The sequence below is a fragment of the Micromys minutus genome (assembly GCF_963924665.1).
Source record: "Micromys minutus genome assembly, chromosome: 1".
NCBI lineage: Eukaryota > Metazoa > Chordata > Mammalia > Rodentia > Muridae > Micromys > Micromys minutus.
The window spans coordinates 158,577,204-158,604,297 of record NC_137969.1 but is presented as its reverse complement, the minus strand read 5'-3'; the positions used below and the strand labels follow the sequence as shown (position 1 = coordinate 158,604,297).

At 39.8% G+C, this 27,094-nt stretch overlaps 1 protein-coding gene across 7 annotated transcripts; it reads left to right on the top strand.

Moving 5' to 3' along the window:
* Positions 1-25: 25 nt before the first annotated feature.
* FAM228B (family with sequence similarity 228 member B) lies at positions 26-25,792 on the top strand. 7 transcript variants are annotated; one of them, XM_080933450.1, is made up of 11 exons: positions 26-97; positions 736-859; positions 2,567-2,693; positions 5,170-5,238; positions 5,985-6,176; positions 6,829-6,909; positions 13,820-13,907; positions 13,994-14,150; positions 16,523-16,633; positions 19,739-19,824; positions 25,620-25,792. In XM_080933450.1, the coding sequence occupies exons 2-11, from the start codon at positions 780-782 to the stop codon at positions 25,628-25,630; spliced, it is 1,002 nt and encodes a 333-aa protein (XP_080789576.1). In that variant the 5' UTR covers positions 26-97; positions 736-779; the 3' UTR covers positions 25,631-25,792. The 7 variants fall into 7 exon arrangements, with proteins under 7 accessions (XP_080789576.1, XP_080789582.1, XP_080789580.1 ...); XM_080933452.1 differs by lacking the exon at positions 26-97 and adding an exon at positions 231-353; XM_080933456.1 differs by lacking the exon at positions 5,985-6,176.
* The last annotated feature ends 1,302 nt before the right edge of the window (positions 25,793-27,094 follow it).

The window sequence follows — 27,094 nt, the reverse complement described above, 5'->3', positions numbered from 1 at the left end:
ACAGCTGCCTGTTAGCGCGAGGTCGGTACACGGCCTCTATCGCGAGCCGCGGCCTGCCGGGAGCGGAGGACCGCACTCCTCCATGCTGTTCAACGAGGTGCGCGCACGTTCTCGTCTTCCCCCGCCGTGGCCGAGGGGAGCGCGGGGGGCAGCGTCCAGGAGACGGAGGGCCGAACGTCCGCGTGTTCTGAAACCACGGTCTCGGGCTGAGGCCGCGGGCTCATTGTGATGCGGAGAGCCGAAGGGTCTGCCCGCCGCTAGAGGGGGCTCAAGGGCCTGTGGAAGCCTGCAAGGCTGGGCGGCTCGTGCGCGCGGTCTGTAAGAGGCCTGCGAGTCGCGAACCTGGTACTCTGGTGAGCGGGCCTGGTACCCCACGCAGATCAGTCGTGGGTGCAGACCCAGAAGTCCCCTTCTCTCTCACGTGCAGGGCCTGGGGAGGAGGGCTTTGGATCTCTCGGAGTTTGAAGGCCTGAATTTTAACCCAGATTCCCTTCCTTCTCACAAGAGTTCATTTGTCCGTGGCTTGAAAGTGTCAACATCCGAGTCATCTCAAACCTACAAAACTGCTGGGAACTAGATTCCTAGTCAGGAGGGTTTAAAGAGAGCTCTGTTGCAAGCTGGAAGGAAAACATGGATGGCCAGACTCCTTCCATATGTGCCCAAGGTCATGAGTGTTGACTATTAAACAGAAGAACATTATTGTGAATTTTCATTACAAAATAAATGCTATTTTAGCTTTTCTAGGGACTTGATGAGCACAATGAAAAATAGGAATCAAGATGATATGGGAACTGGCACACTTCCCAAGCTCAAGAGCTCCAAAGAGTGGTTGGAACCGCAGTCGCTTTCTTTTATGGAGGTATAGTTGGATGGTTGTTGAGGTCCTTCCATAGAGAGGTCCTTGTACAGAGGTTTTTAAAATTTTTTTCTCTTTTACTCTATTGTATAGAGCCTTTTCCTTTGTTCTACTAGCTTTGTTACCTAACAACTTTACTCTTTATTTAAGAGCTTAAAGTAGAATCATAAACCATTGATTATGAATTTTAACAATGTAACAAAGTTGTTAAAAACCTACTTAAACTTCGATTTATTGTATTTTTTTCTAAAGAGTTTTATTAAGGTATAATTAGTATGAAATAAATATACACTTGGAAATGCATAATTTGATAAGTTTTAACATGTATATGCTCCTGAAGCCATTTTTATACATCAAGATAACAAATACGTTAAATATTTCTAGTTTTCTCATCAAATTCTTTTGGAGTACCCCTCACAATCCCTTATTTCCTCTAACCATTCTGTCGTCAGGGTTTTCTTACTTATATGCAATGAAAACTTATGTATTCTTTTCTGTTTTGTTTTGTTTTTTGGTTGGTTGTTTGAGACAGAGTTTTCCTGAGTAATCCTGGTTGTCCTGGAACTTACTCTGTAAATCAGAGATCTGCCTGCCACTGCCTCCACAGTGCTGGGACTTCTGTCCTGTGCCACCATGCATGGCTCCAGTGTATTCTTTTTTAATTTGGCTTCTTTCACTTAAAATTATTTTTGAAGTTCATTCATGATGTTGAATGAATCATGGAATATCACTATATTCCAGTGTTTTGTTTTGTTTTTTTAAGCAAGTGCTATTCTACTCAGTGGATGTGTCCTGAATCCCAATTTGCCCATTGCAGTGATGGACAGTAATCTACTTTCTAACTCTGTAGATTTGCATATTATAGATGTTTATACAAGTGAGTGACATGTGACCCTTTGTGACTGGCTTCTTTCACATGGATCACATGTGACATGTGACTCTTTGTGACTGGCTTCTTTCACATGGATCACATGTGACATGTGACCCTTTGTGACTGGCTTCTTTCACATGGATCACATGTGACATGTGACCCTTTGTGACTGGCTTCTTTCACATGGATCACATGTGACATGTGACCCTTCGTGACTGGCTTCTTTCACATGGATCACATGTGACATGTGACCCTTCGTGACTGGCTTCTTTCACATGGAATGCTGCTCTCAAGGTTCATCCATGTTGTACCATGTATTACTTCATGGTCTTTGAGATATGCATTATATGCGTACAGGTGTTTATGCAGGTCAGAGGGAGGTGTTGGGTGCCCTGGTGATGGAATGGCTTTAAGCTACCTGAGGTGTGTGCTGGGAACTGAACTCCCTCCTGGAAGAGCTTGCTAGCTCTCTTAACTCCTGAGCTGCCTACTTCCTCCTGTTTATGATGAAGTCCCTGTTACAGTGCCTGGATACCACATTCTTTTTCATCAGCGGCTTAACATTTGAATTATTTTTCTAGTGTTTTGTTATGAACATTGATCTCAGGAACATCAACTTTTGGTTTGAACATATTTTTTGTTCTCTTGTAACATAGGCTTGGACTTGCTGGATCAAATAAATAACATTTTGGGAAACCAGCAGAGATTCCCCACAGCAACTGCACTATTTCATTCCACCCAACAATGTATGATGGTTCTAATTTCTCCACTACTTGGATTTTATTGGTTTTTTTTCTATCTGTTGGCTTACAGTTTCCAACATGCTTTTCCTCTTCCAGGTATTATTTCCTTCCCTCCCCTTGGCACCGTCACTTCTGTGTCTCTGACAAGGTCTCTGTGTTGTCTCTGCTGTCCTCAAATTCTAGTCCTCCTGCCTCAGCACACGTTGCTAAGCCTGGGTCTGAAGTGAGTTACTCCTGATGTTTTACTTCCACATTTACTGATTCTTGTTTATGTCATCTCCAATCTCCTGATAAACTCACTGAAATTTGTTTCTTTTTAAAACTTAAGAACTGGATTTTCCCACTGGTCTTTTCTTGCTTCTGTACATTTGCTAAATCTGTCCATTCATTGTTAGCATATTTTTATGTCTTTACCTGCTGAATCATCTCACTGGCCCATCGTATTCAATTATCAGGAAGGGTGGGCATGTTGCCTCCATTGTCCATGTATTAGCAGTTTTAGTGTGTGCCAAATGGTGAAAATTAAAGGATTGAATGAGTGGGTTATTCTTAGGAATAATTTTGGAAATATCCCTCCCCCTTTTTCCTTTGGCTAGGACCTCACTGTATTGCATAGCCTGGTCTTCAGTTCTTGTCTTCCTGTAGCAGCCTTCCGCTTGCCTGGAAGAAGTGGAATTAGGGCTGTATAAGGAGTTGTACTCCCAATGTCGTTATCTTTCAGTTACAACCTGTGGATCATCCCAGATCTGCTGATTTTTTCCCCTCAAGTATGGATTGCATTTTCCTTTTCCTTTGTGTCTAGTAATGTTGGATACTATTTTAGACATTGTGAATGATGTATTATAGAGGAACTGGCTTCTTTTATGTCATAAAAAATATTGAATTTACCAAGTAGTTGACTTTGCCGAGTTCAGGCTCTAAACTTTGTCAGTTAGCAGCAGGTGAAACCACTTTACTTTCCTTAAGCTTTGGTTGGGCGGCATAAAGCCCTGTCCACAGACAGTTCAAGTGCTTTAGTGGCAGAGCATTTGCTTAGCATAAATAAGGCGTAATCATCACCACTCTTAGGGAAAAAAAGTCTTCCACAATTGCCATGAACTTTGCTTTCTAATTCCTCAGTCACTGAGATCACTTGTGTGTGAGTTTAAGCTGCCTCTGTAGCTCTGAAACTAGTCTGGCAAAAGGGGATGAAGCCAGTGTCTTCAGATTTTCAGATTGCTGTGTGTGTGTGTGTGTGTACACACATATACATATACATATACATATATATATATATATACATACATGTTGTTGTTGTTGTTATTGTTATTATTATTTTGGTCTGGAGGTAGAATGTTAATCCAGTACCAATCTTACTTGAAGATAGAAGTCTTGTCAGAATCAGCAACTCTCTGTACAAAAGGAGGAAAGAAAAATTGTGAAGTCAAGGACATTGGTTCACACTTGTAATCCTTGCACTTAGGAGGTTGCAGTAGGCGGATCACAAGTCTGAGACTCCTGAGCAAGTTTTAGAATCTGAGCATAGCCAGATCTTGTTCTTAAAAATATTAAACACACATTTGAGTTTGAATTGTGGTCCAGTGGGTGTGGGTGTGCACTTCTTTAATCCCAGTAATCAGGAGGCAGAGGCAGGCGTATTTCTGTGAATTTGAGGACACAGTTCCAGGACAGGCAGGGATATATATTGAGACCCTGTCTCAAAATCAAACAAGAAAACTCCATTAAATTCACACAAAAATACATAAATTTAATAGGTAATTAAAAGGTCTTCATAAATGATAAATGTGTGTGTATCATTTATGTTTATGTCCCTACTTCTTTGAGAAGAAAATGTTTCAGTCTACTAAGTAACTAGTCAATTGTTATGGAAAATTAGTTACAGGAACATAGGATGGGCTGGGTTGGTGGCACAGGGCTGTACTCCCTGCATGTGGGAGACTGATAGTTTGAGGTCAGCCTGGGCTACATTATAAGAGCATGTCTTAAAACAGTGTAAGAAGTCTTTAAGGACAAATGTCTTTGTATTTCAATACACTGTTCTTAAATTTTCTAAAGATCCAGCCATATTTTTTATAATACTTTTACATTTCATGTAATATTTTAGATAAAAATTAATCCATGATTCATTTTATCCATAATCTTTACATTTTTGTTCTTTAAAAGCAATTTCAAAACTAAACCATTTATCATCCAAAAGTAAGAAGGGGAGCATGAAGTGGAGTGCACCCGCCCTCTTAGGCCTTGTGCTGTTCTGTCTCGGAGCTCTTTCTAGGTACAGCATTGCCTAAGGTGGCACTAAGCTGGCATGGCCTTATAGTAAATGTGCAGCGAGGCTAGTCTTCTGTGGCTAAGATGCCTCAAACAGAGGCTGTGCATATATATCTGTCTGCCCAGGAAGGTGAAAATGTTTTATCAGGTATGGGGTAAGGTGGTTCTAACTATGACCTGGCTCTGAGAAAGTCATTTCACTGTCTTTGGACTGAAAATATCTGTGGGATGAATTATTTCTTACCTTGAAATGAGCTGTAATCAAGAGGGGGAAAGATCAAAATGGTATTTGAAAAAGTGCTTAGTGATAGAGAAAACTAAATTTACAGAGACCGCTTCATTGATGTGCCTGTCATGTGAAAATATGATATGCACAGATAATGCTAATGATCTTTTAAGATTTGACTTTTGGAATGATTCTTTTCTTGAAGGCTTTAGCTAAAGAAGATACTGATGCAGCTGTTCAATCAATTTTATATAGAGAAAATTATATAATGAAGGTAAGAATTGGCTACAAAGTGTGTCTTAAATATTTTTTCATTTTCAATGTACTATTTATTAAAGAATTTTGAGTAAAGTTCAAAGTTTTAGGTAATAAAGAAAATAGAACTAAAAGCACTTATTAGCAGTTGGGATTAAGTGGAGGACATCTCTCGGCATGCTAGTGATCGCCAGTCTCCTGAACTTTGGAGGACTTTCTTCAACACTTCATGGGCAGGTACAACTGTACACACACATACATATACACACACATACACACATACATACACACACATACATACATGCACATCACACATACACAGACATAAAATACTTATTTATTTTCAGAGCTGAGGACCAAACCTAGGGCCTTGGTGGCAAGTGCTCTACCACCGAGCTAAATCTCCAACCCCCATAAAATACTTTTTCTAGGATGACTTCACTCACAATGTATACTGTATTACTTACATTTTCTTTCCTCCCAATGTATGGCATATTTTAATTTCTTATTTAAATAAAACTTTAATTTTTTGTTATTATAGACGTGTATATCTGTATGGTATGATTATCAGGAAGGGTGGGCATGTTACCTCCACTGTTCATGTATTAGCTAGCAGTTTTAGTGTGTGCCAAATGGTGAAAGTTAAAGGCTTGAGTAAACAGGTTATTCTTAGGAATAATTTAGGCTTATGAATTTGAATCTTATACAATTTTAGGATATTACAAACTTCAGGAAGATATGTTTGTCTTTGTCACCATTTACTAGGAACTAGATAAGTATTTGCTTCATCAGGACTTCTTAAACACAAGAAGAAAAGAGATGTTGTATAAAAAATGGGTTGAACATGTGGCAGATCCTCTCCAGAAGAAAATTATAGAAAAAGTTTATTCTCATAAGAACATTAAAAAGAGGAGACATCAAGAATTAGACAATTTTTTGAAACATTCAAATAAGAAGGTACAAAGAGATGATTTTATACTTTTTATACTGGTTTAAAATCAAGGCTATCTTTGTTCACTTCCTCTTTAGTTGCCAAATAGTCTGCCTCATTCTCTTCTATATATGCAATCTATTCTCTGATATAGATAGTAAATTCTTTTAAAAATAAATTGTATTTATTTTTTCATGTACCTTTGTGTGTGTGCACGTGCATGTGTATGTGTGTGTTTATGATCATGAGCTTGCAGGGAAGTAAGAGCTCTCTTTCAATTGTGTTCTGGGATTGAGCTGAGCTCTTCAGTATGGTGGTAAAGGGTCTTTCTCACTGAGCTATCTGCATGAAGGGATGGAATTAATGCTGTTTTGAAGCACAGGACTGGAACTGTGTGGGACAGGGACTGCGGCTCAATGCCTCAGTTTTGTTCCTTATAACTGAGGGACAGCGGTTTTAAAAATTAATTTGTTTATTTTATGTGAGTACACTGTAGCTATTTTCAGACAGACCAGAAGAAGGCATCAGATCTCATTACAGGTGGTTGTGAGCCACCATGTGGTTGCTGGGATTTGAACTCAGGACCTTTGGAAGAGCAGTCAGTGCTCTTAACCACTGAGCCATCTCTCCAGCCCTGTGTACCTCTTTCTTATGTGTGGCTTTATTTCCTTTTTGTAGGGAAATGCATTTATAGAGCACTATGATCCAAAAGAATATGACCCTTTTTATATGAGCAAAGAGGACCCCAATTTTCTGAAGGTAAGCAGGTTTCTTTATTTTTTATTTTTATTTTTTATTAATCATTTCATTTATTTACATCTCATATGATATCCTACTTCCAAGCCAACCCCTCCTCCAACCCTCATCCCATGATATCCCAGTTACCTCTCACCAGCCCCCGATTCCGCATGTGCCCTTCTTCCTCCCCTTTGCTTGTATGAGAGTACTCCTCCATCCACCATACTCTCCCTCCCACCCCTCCAGCATCCACTATGTTGGGCATCAGGCCTCCCTGACCAACAGCCTCTCCTCCTGTTGTTGTCAGGCAAGGTAGGCAGGTTTCTTAATTGTGGTAGTATGTGTCTGGTTGCTCTGAGCAGCCTTAACATATGCATTGCCTTGTAGTGACTTATGAAAGTTTAGTAGCATTGTGAGAGTGCCTTCCTATCTTCATATACTACAAAGGAATAAATGACCCAAAGGCCAAAGATGAGTTAATCTCCAGAAAACATGAAAATTTTGTATAAAAAATAATAGGAAATGTTTAAACATTTTCAAAAACTTTTAAACTTGTTACAACAGTAATGCTTCTTTAGTTTGTTTGTGTTTTGAGAGAGGATCACTCTATGTAGCACTGGCTGTCCTGGAACTCATTATGTAGACTAGGCTGGCTTTATAGATGTCCACCTGCCTCTGCTTCCCTTGTGTTTGGATGTGTTTGTAAATCATGCATTACTACATTCTTATAGCAAATGAGAAAACTGATTTAAAAAAATACTAAAATATTTATCACCCAAAACTAATTCATTGTATTCTTATATACCTCTATGGATTTATTTATTTATTTATTTGGTGTTAACCAAATGTTTGCTTTTCTTTCTATATATTAAGCATATGTTGTACCACTGAGCTATAACCCTAGCCCTACGGTTTCTTAAATTCATCTCTACTGCTGCTGTGTAAGGTAATTCAAGAGGAGGCAGTACAGCACAGATAGGTCTTTATGAAATCATCATCTGTATATAGCAGAGCTTACATGAGTCTCTAGTCATTTACTACACCTTGCTATACTCTTATAATGTAAGTATTGCTTTTACAAATGACTTTATGATACCTCTGTAGCTAGGCTTTATTTTTTCTTAGTGCAAGTTACTTGAAGTAGAATTGATAAGTTCATATTCCCAAACTGCCTGCACAATAGGGTGTATATACTGAAACTATTGACCATTTTTTATATTTTACTAATAGTGGATATTATAAAACAATGAAACTTCCCAATGAAACTATCTTGGAACATAAGACACTTTTAATCTGCTTGTATTTTTATAATGTTGCCCCCATTTTCCTCAGAATTTGTGTGTGTGTGTGTGTGTGTGTGTGTGTGTGTGTGTGTGTTTGTGCTGTAGACCCTGTTTACATAGGTGAAAATTAGTGTTTAGAGTCTTAAACATACCCAGTAGTAACTAACATAGAGGTGGAACTGTGATTTGAAACTGGAGTTGTTGATACTCTATTAGTCCATTTCTGCTGCTATAACAAAATACTTTGGACTAGGCAAGTTTTAAACAAAAAAGGTTATTTCCCATGATTCCAAAGGCGAGTGGGACAGCTTAGACAAAAAATGGACTCCATAGACATATATTTGAATACTTGGTTCTCAGTTGGTGGAACTGTTTGGGAAGGATTAGGAGGTATGGCCTTGTTGGAGGAGTTGTGTCACTGGGTGGGCTTGAAGTTTCAAAAAATTCAGTGCTGCTCTCAGTGTGTTTTCTGCTTTGTGGCTGTGGATTAAGATGTGAGCTCTCAGCAGCCGCTCTAGCCACGTACGTCTGTGCCTTTAATCTGCCATCATAAATTCTTAACCCTCTGGAACTGTAAGCTCAGTTAAACTCTTTCTTTTATAAATTGTCTTGGTCACAGGTTTTATCATATCAGTAGAAAAGTAACCAAGAAAGCAAAGAAGTATAAGATGAGGATGTCAACACACTCTGTGTCTAGTAGGTACTGGTCTTAAAGGATGGCAATTTCTGTATGTCTTCATATGGTATAAGAACAAATGAAGCCTCTTTCAGGAGAATTCCACCCATTTCACCTTATCATGTCCTAAGAGTCCTCCTCTTTATGATGCTGCATTGGTGGTTAGTTATCAACATATAAATGGGGGGGGTGCACAGACATTGACACTGTAGTTTAAGCTGAATTCCATATTTCCTTTTTAAAGTAATCTGAATCCTTGGGGTTTTAGCAGCTATTCTTAGATTGAGCTCTGTGGACACAGGGTCAGTTGTTTCCTTAATATTGCTAAGTATTTGCCTTTCCTGTTGTGATTAATTTGTACTCATGGCATCAAAAGTCATGGAAGTAACTGTTCTTACTGTAGGATAATATGTCACATTACCAAATTCTGCTTATAGTAAGACGTATATTGTCATATACAATAAAATGAATGTAATTTCACTTCATATTCATGGAAGAGCAGCAAAATTTTTGATACATACAAACTACAGTTCTTTCTCTTTTTTTACATTCTGAAACAATTTTAATATATGGTCAGCTGAACCATTACTCTCTTGCATTTAAAAAATAGATAAAAATAGATATTATAGTTTGTTATGTGTTATTTGTAAATCCTTGATGAAGTGGCTAAATAGAGTTCATTGACATGCATTAGCTCACATACTTATCACTTCCTGAAGTGTGTATTATTATTATTGTGTGTATGTGGGCAGCTGTGTACATGCATATGCTGCGGTGTGTAGGGAGCTCAGAGGACAAGTTGGTAAAATGTGTGCTGCTCAAATATTAGATACCCAAGTTCAATTTGTAGCATTTATATAAAAATTGGACATGAAGATGTGCACTCCCAGAGGTCAAGACAGACAGATCTGTGGGGTTCATTGGTCAGCCAGTCTAGCTTAATCAGTGAGCCTCAGGTCCCTAAGAGACCTGGTATTCAAAAGCAGGTCTCTGATGGCTCCTGAGGAATGACACCTAAGATTGACCTCTGGCTTCCACATGCATGTGTGTGCATCTTAACACCCGACCATACAGCTTTTAGAAATCATACACAAAAAGGATGTAGTTCAGTGGTAGACTTGTAGTTTGCTTGCTCAGCATGTGTGAGGCCCTGTGTCTGATTCCCACCACTTCAAAGATGCCTTTTCCTTTATGACATCCATCTTTCCATTTTGAGAAACATTTTATTAGAACTAATGTGAGTCTCCATATGTCCAAGTCGGGAAGAAATCTAATATTAGTTCAACCCAATATATAGAAATCCAATATGCATAAGTCTCTTACCTGTGTTTTATAGTAGATCCTGAGAAGGGTCCCAAAAGCCTTCTAACTCTTGGTAGGGACAGATTTAAGGTCACATTAGTCATCCTTGTAGCCCAATGATGCTGTGACTCCACAATGCTGGCCATGTTTGTGGGCTTAGCATTGTTACCCCATGCTTTCAAGTCCAGGCCCTTGCTTAGGTTCTTCCAAGGCCTCCAATGAGAGAACCCAGGAAAAACTCCCGAGACTGGGTTTCTGCTGTCTTACCCTGTGCTCTTTATGCATGTGATATCTCCTTCAAGGCCTTGCACTTGAATTGCTGCAGTACTTAAGAACATAAATGTTCTTATTCTCAATTCTGGTTGTTAAGTAGAACTATCCACTGCTACCCACCTTTCCCACCTTGACCCTCCAGTACAGAAAATGGCTCATCTTACTCCTAGTAGTAGGGTTGTGGATGGCTCGGAGTGAGCCTACGCCAATAAAAATGAACCTGTCTTCTTTCCTGCTATGGGGAGGACCTGACTTTTAGGAATACAGAGGATTGACTCCTTTCATATCAGTCTACAGCCTTTTGTATATCTAATATATGTAGCTGTACTCAAGAATTGTTCAGGGCGGGGTCAGAAGAAAAAGAATTGTTCAATTTAGGGATGGGCATATAGGCACATTGCTGTAATCCCAGCAGTCAGAAACCTGAGGTAGGACGATGAATTCAAGTTTAAAACCACCCTGGGCTACATCTCAAAAACCAAAACAAAACAAAAGAACACAATGGGGCTGGAGGGATGCCGGTGTATTTAAGAGCACTTGCTGCACATTCAGAGGACCCAGGTTTGACTCCCACACCAGATGGCTTATAACTGCCTGTGTATGCACACAGACACATATGCATAAAGAAAAATAAGTCATAGGAAAATATTTTAGTAAATCATGTTCCTTTAGCATAAAGATCCATTGTAATATTTGACAAACGAAAGCACACAGAAGAGACTTCTGCTTTGTGGTGAAATGCAGTATGGCTGCTAAGTTGAGAGCAGGACAGGCTAGCTCTGCTCCTTTGAGACATTTTTACCTGAAAGAATGGTTTACAAGCCATGGTTATTACATTTCATCTGGTTGGCAAACATTCTGGAAAATGAACAAAGTGAAGTTAACCCAGACTGTGCTGGTTAGTCAGGCAGTGCTGTTAGTGAAAATGACCTTGGATTATATAATGAGATCTGTAAGCTCTTGGAAGACCTTATATGCCTCAGACTGTATTCCTCCCAGATAACCAGTTCATTCTGCTTTAAAGTCATGCAGATTCATTCTAAATCTGGTGTGGCTTTAGATTCCATATCATGACGAACATATAGGAAACTTGGGGATGGAGAGAGGGCTCAGGGGTTAAGAGCACTGGCTGCAAGGATTCTCAGAGTCCTCTTCTCAGCCTACACTTGGCAGCTCACCGTTGTAATTCCAGCTCCAGGTGATCTGATGCTCTCTTCCAGCCTCTGTAGTTCCAGGTAAGCACATGTTGACATATATGCAGGCAGAACAGCCATACACATAAAATAGAATAAAAATAAAAACAAGCAAAAAGGAAACAATCATTTGTTAACTTTGAATAATGTGTCAAATAAAAGTATTCACACTGGGCCCCATGAGGCTGCTCTGCAGATAAACTGCTTACCACACAGCCTGGCAACCCCACTTCCGTCTCTGTACGTCACAGTGGAACATAACCATTCCTGAAAGATGACTTCTGGACTCCATATGTGTGCCTGTGCTCACAAAATACAAACACAGTGATGTGTGAGGCTGTTAAATTTCCTAATACATATGCTGTGTGCATTTTTCACCTTCAACTACAACAAATCAAAGCAGATTATATGCAGAAAAGGGCTAAAAAACTAACTTTATTTTAAGCAAGACATTAAAGAAAGTTACAAAAATATAAAGCAGTACTATTTAAGTTTTTGTTTTGAAAAATAAAATTTTAAATAAAAGATATTTAAAATATGATAGAATTATTTTTAATTAAAGATTTCTTAGTCTTAATTTCAGATATATATGCACATATATGTTATATGTGTGTATGTATTTCCAACATCAACATGTCTAAATGATACAGATACAATTTCTTTGGAGCTATCAACAACTTTTTATGTTTGTTCCTTACATATGGAAAAGACATGGAATCCAGAGGTTTGTCATGGTGGCACACATACTTGAGTTCCAGGCCAACCTGGGCTGTGTGAGTCCCTGTTTCAACTAAGACCAGACAGACAAGTGAAATGCTACATGATTTGTGTGCCCTACATGATTTATGGCCCCAAACAGGGGCCATGCTAAGATTTTTTGTATTGTTCCTCCAGTAGTGATATGTGTTCTGATAAAGTGAACATGATAGGTCTTAAAAACTGTTCAAGAATAACTAGGTTGCAGTATTTTTAACTGGGTTCTGTGGTCCTCAAGTTAAAAACTTAGTCATTATTATCCCAAAATGTAAAACTTCAGTAGAAATAGGGACATGTGACATAGTTGTTGGTTCAGCTTATGGTTGTTGGCTACTTTCTTTAAAGCTTAATAATTTGTGTCTTTATTCATCAAAAGTCACATACAAGTAGTGGAGCACTGTGTTTGTCCCAAACAGTAAGTTAACGTTTGCATGTCCTGTTCTGCACTCCACAACAGTAAAGCAAACTGGGGAGGGCAGTGGACTCATCGTTAAGTCGGAGTTAAGTCTGAGCAGTCACGTTCTGAGTTGCAGTTACCCAAGAAAACAAGTCTAACCATTACTGGAAGGCACATTGGTTCTTTCACAGGAGCAGGCTAGTCCGTGACTGTGACAGGTCCTGAATGCTCTTGTCTCCTGTTGAATTTTTATTTTTGTCATGTTGGTCAGCAAAAGACATTTAGTCCTATAATGCTTTACAGATAATCTGCATTTTGAATATCACATTAAGTTTTGTATAATTATTATGTTGCTGGTTGTGTATTAGGATGTAGATGAACATGTGTGTGTGTGTGTGTGTGTGTGTTTCCATGTATTAAAGGAAAGTGGATATTTACATTTAAGGATATATGATAACGACAGCAGAGTGTTTGAAGACTAAACCCAAACTTTGAAGTAAAGTTAACCTTGCCTTGGGCTGGGTAGATAGTTTAGTTAGTAAAGTGCCTACTTACACAAGCACCGGAGTGAAGTTTGGTTCCCTAACACCCGGAGAAAGACCAACACTATAGCATAAACCTGTAGCCCGGTGCTGGTAAAACAGCCATGTGGATCCTGGAGCTCACTGGCCAGCCAGTCCAACACTGATCTTCAGGTTCAGTGAGAAGCCCTGCCGTCAACCTCTGGACTGCACAGAATCATACACACGTATGCATGTGTATCTGCACACATACATACATACACCCACATTAACATGAACACATGTATAGTACTCCCCCACTCCTGGACCCACACAGACAGCTAACCTTCCTCTTTGGCTGTGTGACCTCACTGGAGAAGTGTCAGAGTACTCTCATCCCTTTTTAACGTGTTAAATACATATAAAGGGTGTGTAGTTTATAGGTCTCACACCCATAACTTCTAGCATAAGAACACACATGGGTGCTTAGGTTGGATCAGATGTTAGTTCTCAGACTGCAGCCCCATCCTCAAAAAATCCTTCTTTTGTAGGTTATCATGCCACCATTTCGTGACCCTTTGAAAAAAGCCCAATATGACAAGGATGATGAACAGCGAACTCTTCTGCAGTGTGAGACTGGTACTTAATTCTTACCTGGTTCCTTGCCCACAGGCAGTGCAAGTTGCTCGTAAGCACACTGACTTAGGTCACTAATTTTCTTGCAGGTAAAATCTATACAATGAAAGAATTTAAAGAGATCGAGAAGGCCCAGTTGCATTCCAGATTCCCGAGTATTTCTAATTCAAGGCAAAGTATGACTCCACGTGAATGGCTTAAAGTGCCCATGAGTTATATAGAAAGTGAATTTTGTAAAAGGAACAGGTAATAATAGACCTAACAGAAGGTGTGATCTTCTCAGACACTGAACAGTCTTTCTTGAGATAGTGCTATATTTCAGTAACAGTTTTTTAAAAATAAAATCTATTGTGGTTCATTGTTCCTCTGTACGTGATATTTTTCTTGGGTACTCTGAGGAGTCTGGAGCTCTGGTCTTTATCGGACAGACGCTGAGGCACCTAAGCTTATTTCCTTTTTCCTCTTAGAGTCCTCTCGCAGTTTGTTTTCATCATTATATGTCGCTCATTAATTTTGGGGACTTAAACCACTGTCACTTCAAATATTTCTTAGGTACCATTCTGTCTGCTTTTGATTCTCACAAGTCTGTGTGGCCGTGAATAACGTCCTCAGTCCTGTCAGTCTTTTGATACTGGTTAACTTTACTTTTTCTTTCCGTGTTTTGGTTAGATGATCTCTACCGAGTTGTCTGCAAGTCCAGAGTGTACTTGTGTGCTGTCTACTGATGAACCATCAAATGCACCATCTGTGACATCACAATATGTGGCATTTCCATTAGATTATTCATAGTTTTCACCTTTTCTGAAATTCCTAACCATTGGTGCACACTGTCCACTTTTTCAACCAGATTTTTTTTTTCAAAAGCCACACTAGTCATAGTCACTTTAAAATTTTAATCTGATAGATCAACATTAGGATCATTTCTGAATTTGCTTCAGTCTAGTTCTGTTGACTGCTTTATATCTTCACTAGGCATTTTATTTTACTTATTTTGCATGTCTTATGATTTTATAATTTAAATTTTTATGTATATGGATGTTTTGCTTTCATATCTGTTTATATATCAGGTGTATTCCTGGTGCCGTACACTTAGTCAGAAGAGTGTATTGGATGCTCTGAGACTGGAGTTAAATGTGAGGCACTGTGTGGGTGATGGGCATTAAACCCAGGTCCTCTGAAAGAATAGACACTGTGCTTAACTTCTGAGCCATCTCTCTATCCTATGTTTTGTTTTGTTTGTTTTTTGAAACAGATTCCCACTATTCCCTGGGCTATCCTGGAACTCCCTATGTACATCAGATAAGCCTCAAACTTACCTCTAGAGATCTTTCTGCCTCTGTTTCCTAAGTGCTGAGTTTAAAGGCATGCACCAACACATTTGACCTTAATTTTAGATTTTAAAAGTTGAATATTAGACATTTAGGGTGGAAAATAGTACATACTCAGTATTTTTCTTTAGAAACTGACCCGCCTCCTCTGTCACATGGTAGGATTGGGAGACTTGGCTTATTGGTCAGAAGTTGGTCTAATGTTTGGCTATTCTTACAGTTGTCTTTAGTACACCATAGACATTAAAAAACAGATTTATTTTATGTATGTATATGAGAGTATGCAATGTGTGTGCCGCTCGCAGAAGCCAGAAGAGGGTGTCAGATCCCCTGAAGCGGAAGTTTCAGGCAGTGGTGAACTGCCATGTGGGTGCTGGGAACTGAACCTGGTCCTCTGGACGCAGCTTCTTTATAGCTGATCCATCTCTCCAGCCCCCTGAACAGGTTTTTTAAAGAAAGATGTTCTTATTTTTAATTTATGTGTATATGTGTGAGCCTACACATGGGCATGTGACATGAGTGCAGATTCCTGCAGAGTCTACAAGAGAGTACTGGCCACCCTGGTGCAGGTGCCACCCTGGTACAGGCGTTACAAGGTAATAGTGAGCTGTCAGAGAGGCTGCTGGGAGTCAGATGCAAACCCTCTTGAAAAGATTGAGCAATCTAGCTATTTCTCCAGCACCAAGATTTTGGTTTTGTTTGTTTGTTTTTTAGTAGGGATAGCATGTCAGGACCTCGGGATAATGGTGGTAGAGTAAAATAAAAAGGATGATGTGGTAAAAGCTTCAGTACTTGGAGGGCCAAAAAGAAAGTCAGAAAATTGGAAGTTAGAGCATGTATACCAAATGGAGAAATCATGCACACTCGGCACTAACATTGAACCTGGTTTCCAGCCCAGTGTTGTAAGAGACACTACCACATGTTTATCACCTATGGCGGCTGTACTTGTGGTAGTCTCCTGCCTCGGCCTTCTAAGGGCTGGGGATACAGGCTTGCTCTACCACACCTACCTTTATGACTTCTTTTTATGTTAGAGTATAAGCTCTCAGAGGATAGAGGGAAGATTTCAACTCTGCCTGCCTTATCTTGGTTCTCAGAGAACAAACAGCACATCAGTCTCCATTATGGTTTCAAAAACTCTTAAACAACCAGTGTCGTTGAGCAGGCACAGCAGTGCCAAGTAATGGTATTTGGAGCCATACTTATGGCAGTCAGTTCTAACAATAATTAATGATTAAATGTAAACAAGCATTGTTTTGCAACATCCTGACACACATTCTCTTGTTAAAGGTTAAAAGTGAAGATGAATTTTAATGCTAGTAGTTTTGATTTGAATCCATTGAAAAGGGTGCCTAATTTTCTGGAATACCAGGAGGAAGAAATGATGATGATCATTTGCAAGTAAGCTTGTCATTTTATAAACTTGCTGTCCTTTCATTTAAGATATTTGGCCGTGTTGCCTTTTCTACAACCCTTCCAGATCACTTACGTTAAGGCCATGGCCTCAACACAGTTCAGGGTAAGGTAACTTTTCTTTGGTTTTTATGGGTAAAGGAATAAAAAGCACAGAAGCAGAAAGTATAGAAATGGGGCTGGGAAATGGTTGACAGCTTGTATTAAAATAGTGAGAGGTTTAGTTTGAGACTAGTTCTTGGAGGCAGTGAGGAGAGTGGAAGGTGAAGTAGGGAAGTGGCTCACAGAACTATGACCATGGGAGATCTATTAACTAGGTACTGACTTAAAATCAGACAGTTCACACATACAAAAAACTGTGTGCGGTAGTGGACACCCGTGAAGCGGAAACTTAAGGGTTCGCTGGAAAGTCAGTTGTGTTGGATGGTATTTTTCTGGGGCAAACACATGAAGAAGTGTTTTCCTGAAGTGGACACAGGTGAAAGACTAAGGCAGATTCGTGAAGGAACGTTTCACTGAAGCAGACACAGGAGAAAGGATGTTCTGCTAAAGCAAGCATGTGAAAGGACATGTGATAAAGGATTCTTTGCTAACAACACACATGTATTGGTCCACCTTACATTGCGTAGTTGAGCTGCATTTGTTGGGACTCCATAGAGAGAAACATACCAAAAAACTTCTGGTGGTGTGCTGCAGTTTCTTGCAGCTTCCATGGACTCAGGCTTATTGGCAGTGATGTCAGCTGAGACAGAGGCACGACCCATGGATGCTTGGAGGGTATAAATGGGGCTCGACGGACAGTGATGGTGCTGAGCTAGGCTTGCTTACAGAGCTTGCTTACAGAGCTTGCTCTGCAACGCTGGGTCTCTTCGTTGATCTTCGCTTCCCTGAGAGATACACAGCCAAGAACTTCTGGCCTTCTTCCTGGTCCCTCCTGCTGACTCATGCCAAGGCTGAGGCCTGGCTGTCTCTGCTAGGTAGTGTCACCACTGCTGATTTGTGTACCAAACTGCTGATGCATCTCCAAAGTGTTTGTGAGTGGATCGAGCTGCTGCTGCTGACCTGTGGACTGAACTGCCGGTTTCCAGACAACACAGATGGGAGTTTCTCCAAAGAACCTTTCCAAACAGGTCTACTTTCCCTGCATCCTTTATTTTCCACTACCTCTGGTGGGTGATGTGCTAAAAGGGAGGGTAAAGAATTTAAGAACCATCATTACAAATAGGATTTGAAAAAATTGAACTTTCAAGCAGGAAAGATCTGGGGTATAGCCTGGGCTACGTAACAAGATCCTGTGTGAGAAAATTGTGTGGGAATAGAAAGATAACTTTTTATAATCCGATTATAAATATGATCCCTCATCACTGCCACAGAGACTGTAAGATAGTGCAGAGTCTTTGGAAACAGTGTTGTCACTGGGCCTTGTTTATTTGTATATTTAGGGTCTAAAGGAGCCAATTCCTTCACAATCTCTAAGTGCCATTCTTTCCAAGAGAGTGTGTTTGAGATTTTAGAGAACTACCATCTTAAAAATAATATTCCAAGCCAGTCAACGGTGGTGCATGCCTATAATGCCAACATCTGGGAGACGGAATGGGAGGATCTCTGAATTTTGAGGTCAAGGCCAGCCTGGTCTACAGAACAAGTTCCAGGACAGCCAGAGCTACCTAGAGAAATCCTGTCTCAACAAACAAACAAACAAAAATAATAGTCCATTTAAGTTATATTTATTCATATATTTATTTATTGAGAGAGAGGAGGAGAGGGAGGGAGGGAGGGAAAGCAGGGATAGTGAGTGTGTGGGTGTTTACTACAATACATGGGTAGAGCTCAAAGGACAACTTGCCTAAGTTAGTTCTCTTTTTCACCATGTGTGTCCTGTAGATCAAACTCAAGTCATCAGACTTGGCAGCAAGTGTTCTTACTTGTTGAGCCGTCTTGTTTACCCAAAAATGAACATCTTCACTGTAATTTCTATCAATTGTACAAAAAGGGGGTTGTTTTCATAAACTTCTAAGAGTATGCTCCAGATAAGAATATTGCATTTTGAAAAAAATATTTATTTATTATGTGCATGGTGTTCTGTTTGTATATATGCCTGCAGGCCAGATGAGGGTGCCAGACTTCCTTATAGATGGTTGCTAGCCAATATGTGGTTGCTGAGAATTGAACTCAGAACCTCTAGAAGAGCAGTCAGAGTTCTTAATTTCTGAGGCTTGTCTCCAGCCCCCAGAATATTGCATTTTTGAGTACCTGGGAACTTTTATTTTAGACTTGGCTTAAGTTGCCAGTTCCCTAGAAAAGGAGTCAGACTAGCTTCTGTGTATGCGAGAAGTGGCCCGATGATGGCAACAGTTATGGAGAAGGCAGGCATTGTGTAATTTGGGGGACATAAAAAATTGGCATCTGCCCCAAACTGGACTGGTGTTCAAGTTCATCTTAATGAGTAAAATGAATTTATTAGCAGTTACTTATGGAGCCGTGAGTATGGACAGATCCATTCTGTCCTTTCTCTTCCCAATCAGCAACTGAATCCCTTTACCAGCCGTGTTCTTTAAGTATTACACTGAACTCCTATAAACCTGGGTTTAGAGTGCAACCTAGTGTTAAGCAGCATAGAGAACAGGCTTGGATGGTATGAGGCATAGAAAAAGATCCTGGGAAAGATGCATTTATGTGTGCTCCACCCCTGTTCTTATTAGGGACTTTGCTGGTATCTGCAAACACTGAGAAGATAAGGAAGCATGGCTTGTTTAGCTGCAGTCTGCCACAAAAAACAGCTAAATAGCAGCTTGCTGCAAGACAGTCACTCCAACCATGATTTAGAGGATCAGTCTTACCACATCAGGTTCCCAGGAACAGCAAGTGCACAACTCTGAGGGGTCGTTCAGGACAAAGGACCGACCCCCAGCTATTTTATTACATAACACAGAGGCTTTAGACAAAATAATGCTGAGGCAGGCTCTTCTTTGGTTTTATTTTCATCAAAATGTAGATTAAACGGACCACATAAACTTTGTTATTTAAATAAAAATATTGAGATCTTCTACTGAGTTAAATATTAAAAGAATTTCTCTTGGTCCTTCCCTGCAGAAACAATGGACTCTCCTCTCTAGACAATGAAGTTCAGAGTCTCCAGGAGAGAAAGAACCCAAGTTCCAAAGGGATCAACTCTGAAGGTCACCATTCTGTAAACCTATACCAGGAGGTAGAAAGGGATGAGAGATAACCAGGATGTGGCGAGAGCTGGGACAGTCGGTCCTATTTTGTGATACACACTTGCGGCACTGGCTGACATCTATGTCTAAGCTTCTTGATACAGCAGGCTTTGTAGAAGAGAGGAGGCAATGGAGCACCCTTCCAGTGGGTGATAGAGTAGAAGAGACTGAGACAGGTGTCCTTATTCAGAGGCAGCTTGCTAGAGCCATATTGGACATGCCTAGAGGTAGAGGTACAAGGCTCCTTGAATTTTCTTGGCTCCTGAGTTCATACCCAATCTTTATCTTACCTCTATCTTCTCTCTTCCATTTCCCTATAGTCAATCTAGGCCTCTAGAATTGTTTCTTTTAATCAATAAATAGTTTTGAAAAAAGACCAATACTAAAAGTAGTAACATTAATAACTAAAGTAATAGCTCCCAAATGTAAAGTATCTAGAGAGATATCCCAAGGTAACTGCAGTATTGTGGGGTCACTTGACAGACCTAGTCTGCCACCCAGTCTGACACCACAGGTATAGAGAGGGTATACTTCCACTTAGTCTCCTTCCCCTGCTGTGTGCATGGAGTCAGTCACTTTCAGGAGTTACGTGACCCTGAGAGGATTTTTTCATGCACTCATGAAAGCATGTTAAAACTGTTATCACTGTGTTTTTCCTTATTTTCCTGACATGCTTTAGTATTTTTCCATGTGCTTGCTTACTTTGTTCCCCTACATTTTAACAAATAGCTGCTCTGAGTCAGGCTGTATGTAAGGGGCTGGAGCCAAAGTGGTGAACAAAACAGGCAAACCTCTGCTCTTGTGGCAAAGATGGAAAACAACCAAAATAAATGTATAACAGATGAGTTAATAAAATGAGGAGAAGAAAATAGATAAGGGGAGGCAAAAAAGGGGATGGATGAGGCGCTGTTTTAAATGGAGAAATCAGGAAAGGCTTCTTGTAGGAGGTGATATTGATACTGAGGGTGGGCCATGAAGAGTTTTAGGGGAAGAGTCTTCAGGAAGAGAGGCTGGTGTAGAAAGCACATTGAGTGGAGTGATGTTGACAAGAGGGGACTGGAGAGGAGGCAGATGCCCACTCATGCAGAAGCCACCCTAAAGCTTCATGGAGGAGACATATCAAAATACCTTTTGGGGTAGTTTTTATTTTGTTTTACATTTTTTTCCCTAGTTGATGGTTGACTAGTTTCTTAGAGACAGGGTATCATGGCTTCATGGCTGTTCTTAAACTCTATGTAGCCAAGGAAGAAATTCTTAATCTTTCTGCCTTCACCTTCCAAGTGCTAGGATTACAGGTATGCACCACTAAACGTGACAAAATTGTACCTAATTATACACAAGCCAGAACAGAAGCTGGGAATCTAGTTGGCAGACCAGGGTACTGGGTCAGGAGCTGTGTGGTCTTGGGGACCTGCAGAGTGAGCAAGCAAACGGGATATTAGTGCTTGAATGAATGAAAACAAGAAACCAAAGACAACTGTGTTCTTGAGAATTGTGTCCTGAGGCGGCTGGATGGATGATGGCCATATTCCTGACTCAGAAGTTTGAGTAGAACTCAGGGTAAGCTTAAGGAAGAAGTACAAAAATAAAGATGATGCTTTCTGGGGCTAAATTAAAGATACTTTTTACCACTATAGTATATGTTTATTGAGTACGATCACTAAGCAATTTAGTTTTTCTCTAGCTGTTCATTTAAACATGTTCTGGGACTAGGGATGTAGCCCAGTGTGAGCACTTACCTGGCATGCACAAAGTTCAGTCTCCTGCATCTCAGAAAAGAAACTGATGAACAAGTAAGCAATAAGCATGCTCTGTGGAAGGCAGTTTTCCTACCCTCCATATTCTCAAATGGTAAGTGCTTCTGATGACAAAGGGTCTCAGTTCAGTAGTTACATGCCGTGGTGGAATAATGATGGACATGCTAGTGTCACTGGGCTGCTGGCTGCTGCCATTACCAGCATACAAAAAATCAGAATAAGGAGATGGTTCTCCTTTTCTTAATTCATTTTTTTATCAGTGTCTGTTTTATTTTTAAAAAGTTTTATTTATTTTATATGTAAGTATACTCTGGCTGGTCTCAGACACACCAGAAGAGGGCATCAGATCTCATTACAGATGGTAGTGAGCCACCATGTGGTTGCTTGGAATTGAACTCTGGACTTCTAGAAGAGCAGTCAGTGCTCTTAATCGTGGAGTCATCTTTCCAGCCCCTTATCTCAGGGTCTTAACTTTGATTCTTCATCTTTTTAGAGTCTTGGTAGGAGGAAGGAAAGCTGTATAGTGGGGGCAGGAAGTTTGGTACATCTTAAAAGTGGGCTCTTTTTCCCCTTTCATCAATATTAAGAGAGACTTCTTAGAGCTGGGAGATCTCCCCGTGACTTACTTCCAGCTAGTTTCTTAGTGTTGTTTCTGGCCCTAAATGTCTACTGAAACTCTCAAGCTTTCATCTGGGGACCATGCTTCTCCAGAAACACAACTTGGATTCAATTTCTAATCATCTGGTCTCTCTCTCTCTCTCTCTCTCTCTCTCTCTCTCTCTCTTTCTCTCTCTGTCTATTGCTTGGTTTTGTTTTGTTTCTGTTTTTGAGACAGGGCAAGGTCTCATGTAACTTTGGGTGGTATCAAACTCACTATTTAGCCAAAGATGAACTTGAATTTCAGATCTTTTGTTCCCACGTCCTGCGTTCTTGCTACATGCTCACTTTATGCAGTGATGGGGATCAGACTTAGGGCTTTGTTCAGGCTAAGTGAACTACATTCCTAGCTCAACAGCTTTCCTCAGGTATGATGCTAAGAGCTGGTCTCTGTACATGAGCGTCGCCCTGTTCAGTGACTTCAGGCCTGAGGAAGGAGCTCTGGTGACTGAGGGAAGGGACCCAGAAAACACCAACATTATTTGAGAAAAAGAAATCCCTTTCTCTCATTAAGCTTCTTACTTTTTAAATACCAATATGGATGTTCTTACTTTTAAAATAATTGTTTATTTGGTTTTTGAGACAGGTATTTTAAATTTAATTTTTAATTTTTATTTATTTATTTTTTCTACACATTGACTGTTAACCAAGCCAACTCAGTTAGTCAATGTGTTCTCCAGGGAGGAAATGAGGATTTAAAAAAAAAAAAAAAAAAAGACAATTAGACAATACTGTAGCACGACCCCAGCCAGTTCTCAGGCTGAGGCAGGTTATTTTTTCCCAGTATGCCTTTATACAATTTTAATTAAATGCAAGTAATAAGGTCAGTTCTAGGTTAAGGGACAAACAAGGTAATAAACAAAGTCAGTCCCATGATCACTGTTTCTAGGGAATTATCAGGATGACCAAGATATCTGAGCCTACTTTCCTGTCCTAGTCCAGAGTCAAATCCTTGCCTGAAGCCTACTTCTTTGTTCTAGTCCAAAATTAGATTCCTGCCTGAGCTTACTTCTGTGTCCTAGCCCAATTTTAAATTCCTGCCTGAAACCTACTTCCTTTTTCTGGGCCCAATTTCAAATTCCTGCCTGAAAGCTACTTCATTTTCTGGGCCAAATATCAAATTCCTACCACGTTTCCAGAAGTGGCCCCAAAAGCTCTACACATCCCCCGCTTTTTTATTCATAAACTGTGTTTGTCTTAGGTTTTTCTGACAAAAAATGTTTTCCTTACCCATCTTGGAATATGCATTATCAAAAGCAGTGCACTTCTGTCTTAGGTTGGTAAGGCTCTGTGCAGAAACTTACCCATCTCGGACTACCAGCCTGCTAATTTAATAACTGGCTGGTGGTCCATTTTTAGTTTCAACCCATGTATTTTGGCTTCCAACATGTTGATCTTGTTAAAGGCAAGTTTTATCACAATGAGCAGGAATTAAAGTATTCCCAGGACAAGAAGGGCTAGCATGATCAAGTAATATATGCCATTTTTAAAGCTTAACCATAATCTCGGTATGCAAAGTTAAAACGCACAGAGAGGTATTAGAATTATGCTAACCCTGCAAGAGTCTTTGAACTTTTTCTCAATTTTAGTGACTGTCATTGTAAATTTTAGAAGTAACACAAATCCATTGCTATTTAACATGACACTTGAGATGGCTTCTTACTCTTAAACTCTGAACCTTGTTTCCAATAATTTAAATAATATTGTAAACAGCATCAGTCCATTGCTCCAAACACCCATTTAAATCCTCTTGAATAATCAGAACATTAGTAACAGATTTTGCTAAATGATTAACAAAAGTAGCTGTCTTAACTTCTTGGGTCAAAGCAATTGCAGAAGCAGTGGCACTAGCTATTAATGTAATTAAAGTGGCTATACCAGCAATAATCAAGCCCACTACCCTATTGCTTCTGTTTAAAGCCTGACTTGCTTCTTCAAGTATTTGCAAGCCCTTTTTCAGAATGCCAAGGTCCTGTAATTCTCATAGGCAATAAAACAAAAGCTGGTTGATAGACCACCATAACTGACACACCAGGTTTCAATGCACTAACACAATTAGAAAGTGCACAATGAATGCAACTTACATTAAATACTGTAGAAGAAACAAAAGTAAATTTAGGGTGACCAATTAATAAAAGATTAGGAACTTTAATACATGCACTAACCTCGTTTGGAATTCAGATCCTGTCTCAATTATATCCACTGCAAATGTAACTTTATATAAAGCAGTTGTCAATTTTCAAATATATCTCTGAAAATGTCCAGAACCAGCCTTCCAAATGAAGACTGTCATTTCCTTTTTTCCAATATTAGATTGATTTCTAGACCAGTCCATGACTGATTATTGTGATATTTGGTCACATTAAAGGAAAGAGATGGGTCATTATAATTTCTCTATTTGATTAATTTTCCAAAGGCAGTTTCCACAGTCTCCATGTTTTCTGTCTCACAAGGCCTAAAAGCTTGAGGCAAAGCTGCTTGTCCAATCTAGGATATAGGCAAGCAAAAGTGGATCAGGGACATATTATGTCCAATACAGATTCCCTGTCACTATTGTCAAGGTACTCAGCAAACTCACAGTCAGTGTCATTCTTTGTCCCAGCATGCCTTACCAGTCACTCTGGCAGCTAGCATGGTCCTTCAGCACCCTGCAGAAAAAAACAAACATGGCCTCTTACCTATATTAAATGCCTGATCAGGATCATGCCATATGCCAGTAAGTGGATCCCTCCATTTCACCTAGACATAAGTGTGCATAGTTGTAGGTGCCATAGACGCTCAGCAGAGAGTCCTTGGCATCCAAATTTTTAAAATTTAACATAAAAGCATGATTTAATAGATTTATGATGTATGGGGATATAAGTCCCTCTCTTTTATTTTATGAAGAAATTGTTTTAAAGTTCCATGGGCCTGTTCCACAATACCTTTTTTTTCTTAAAACTTTATTTTAAAAAGGGAGATACATGTACAGATTTTAAAAAGCATTTTGGCATAAAACTTTGAATATATTTTTGTCAGTATTTGATTCTTTTAGAGGTTTGATAGTACTCATTGAAATCTTACTAGTTACCATAAGCATAAAGTATATGTAGAACAGAACATAACATGGAAACAGTCAGAGTTTTCTTGGTGTGTATAGATTAAACATAATGATTTTTAAATACCAAAGATTGCCACAAGGCTTATCGTCTTAGCTCTTGAATTATTAATGATTTAAGGTCAAGGTGTACCAGCCTAACATTTAACTTTTAACTTAATGTCCCAGAGGAGCAATGAAGAGTGCAGGTGGAATAGTCTGTCCCCACGGCACACTCAACTCCTTTCTTTTGTTACTTTCCAAAGGTTATGTATGACAGCCACATATCCTGATTCTTGATCCGTGCAAGGGCCCACTGAAGACGGCTGCTTTAGAGGAAGTTTCCGGGTGGCAGGATTCCTTCTGAGACAGACCAAGGAAGACACTTAAGAACCACTCTGTTCTTATCTGCAATAAACTCTCAATTTTTACTTCATTGTCTGTGACAAAGAAACGACAGTACCTTTCCCCAGAAGTATATTTTCCTCTAAAGTTAAAAAGTATCATTGGAGAATCCAATAAAAATGGTGATTTTAGTGGATGTCTGTCTCAATTCATTTGGTTCGAGACTAAATTATTCTGCCCAGGCACTACTGAAACTGAGCCTGAAGATAGTGGTTGTACTGTCTCATTCCATATTCATTTTCTGCCTTATTCCCCAGAATAGTTATCTAGTCTCTTAAAATCTTTCCTTCAATCTACACATGGTTCCAGGTGAAGACTCAATAAAAAATTTAAAATATTGTGAGAAATTTCAGATAAGTGTATACAGATAGAGATAATTGTATAAGAAACCCTCATTCTGGGGCTGGAGAGACTGCTCAGCAGTTAAGAGCACTGACTGCTTTTTCAGAGGTCCTGAGTTCAAGTCCCAGTACCCACATGGTGGCTCACAACCATCTGCAACAAGATCTGATACCCTCCTCTGCTGTGTCTGAAGACAGCTACAGTGTACTCATGTTAATTAAATATATCCTAAAGAAAGAAGAAACCCTCATCCAGTTTCAATAATGAAAACACGGTCTGTCTTGCTTTACCTGTTGCTATGTAGTTATCAACCACAGAAGAATGTAGAACCAGTTCTTAGATATGTTTCCAAAGATGGTCTTCCCGGATGGTGGAGCGTACACTCCATTTTCTTTCCCTGTTGGATGGGAATAGCAATTCCAAACACTTCACAAATATTTCCTTTGAAAGAGTCTCTTCCTGGTTGTACCATGACTGTAATTCCCCCACCCCCTGGAGGCTGATGCAGGAGAATTCCAAGTTCCAGGCCAGCCTCTGGTTACATAGGCTTAAGATAAAATATGAAAGGTTGTGGATAACTACCACACAGATATGATTCTGTTACCTTGTATACTTTATCATATTTAATATTTGTCAGGTGTTAGGATTTGCTATCACGACTCACATTAAATACTACATTTGTACTTACAATTTAAAAATTATTTTTTAATATCAATCACTGATAAACTTCAACCAGGGACTCTGACATCCCACATACCTACAAGCCGAGGGGAAACACCTCCGAAAGGCAAGCAGGGAGGCTAAGTCTGAAGAGAGTGTTCTCGTTTTCTTAGGATTCGCTATTCTTTCTCCTTTCCAGGGACGTTGGTGTCGCAGGCCAGCTAGACCGCGTGGCCTTGCGTCACTCACTCACCGACCGCTGAGACGCCACCCACCAGAACTGGCTGAGGCAGTGCGCACAGTGCGCAGGATAGCAACCAGCGGAGAGTAGCCC

Bases quoted from the DNA above. Each gene is read 5' to 3' on its own strand.
- FAM228B (XM_080933450.1), top strand. From the start codon at position 780: ATGATATGGGAACTGGCACACTTCCCAAGCTCAAGAGCTCCAAAGAGT. The intron at 860-2,566 runs GTATAGTTGGAT...TTCCTCTTCCAG, and splicing joins AGTCGCTTTCTTTTATGGAG to GTATTATTTCCTTCCCTCCC. The intron at 14,151-16,522 runs GTAATAATAGAC...CTCTTGTTAAAG, and splicing joins GAATTTTGTAAAAGGAACAG to GTTAAAAGTGAAGATGAATT.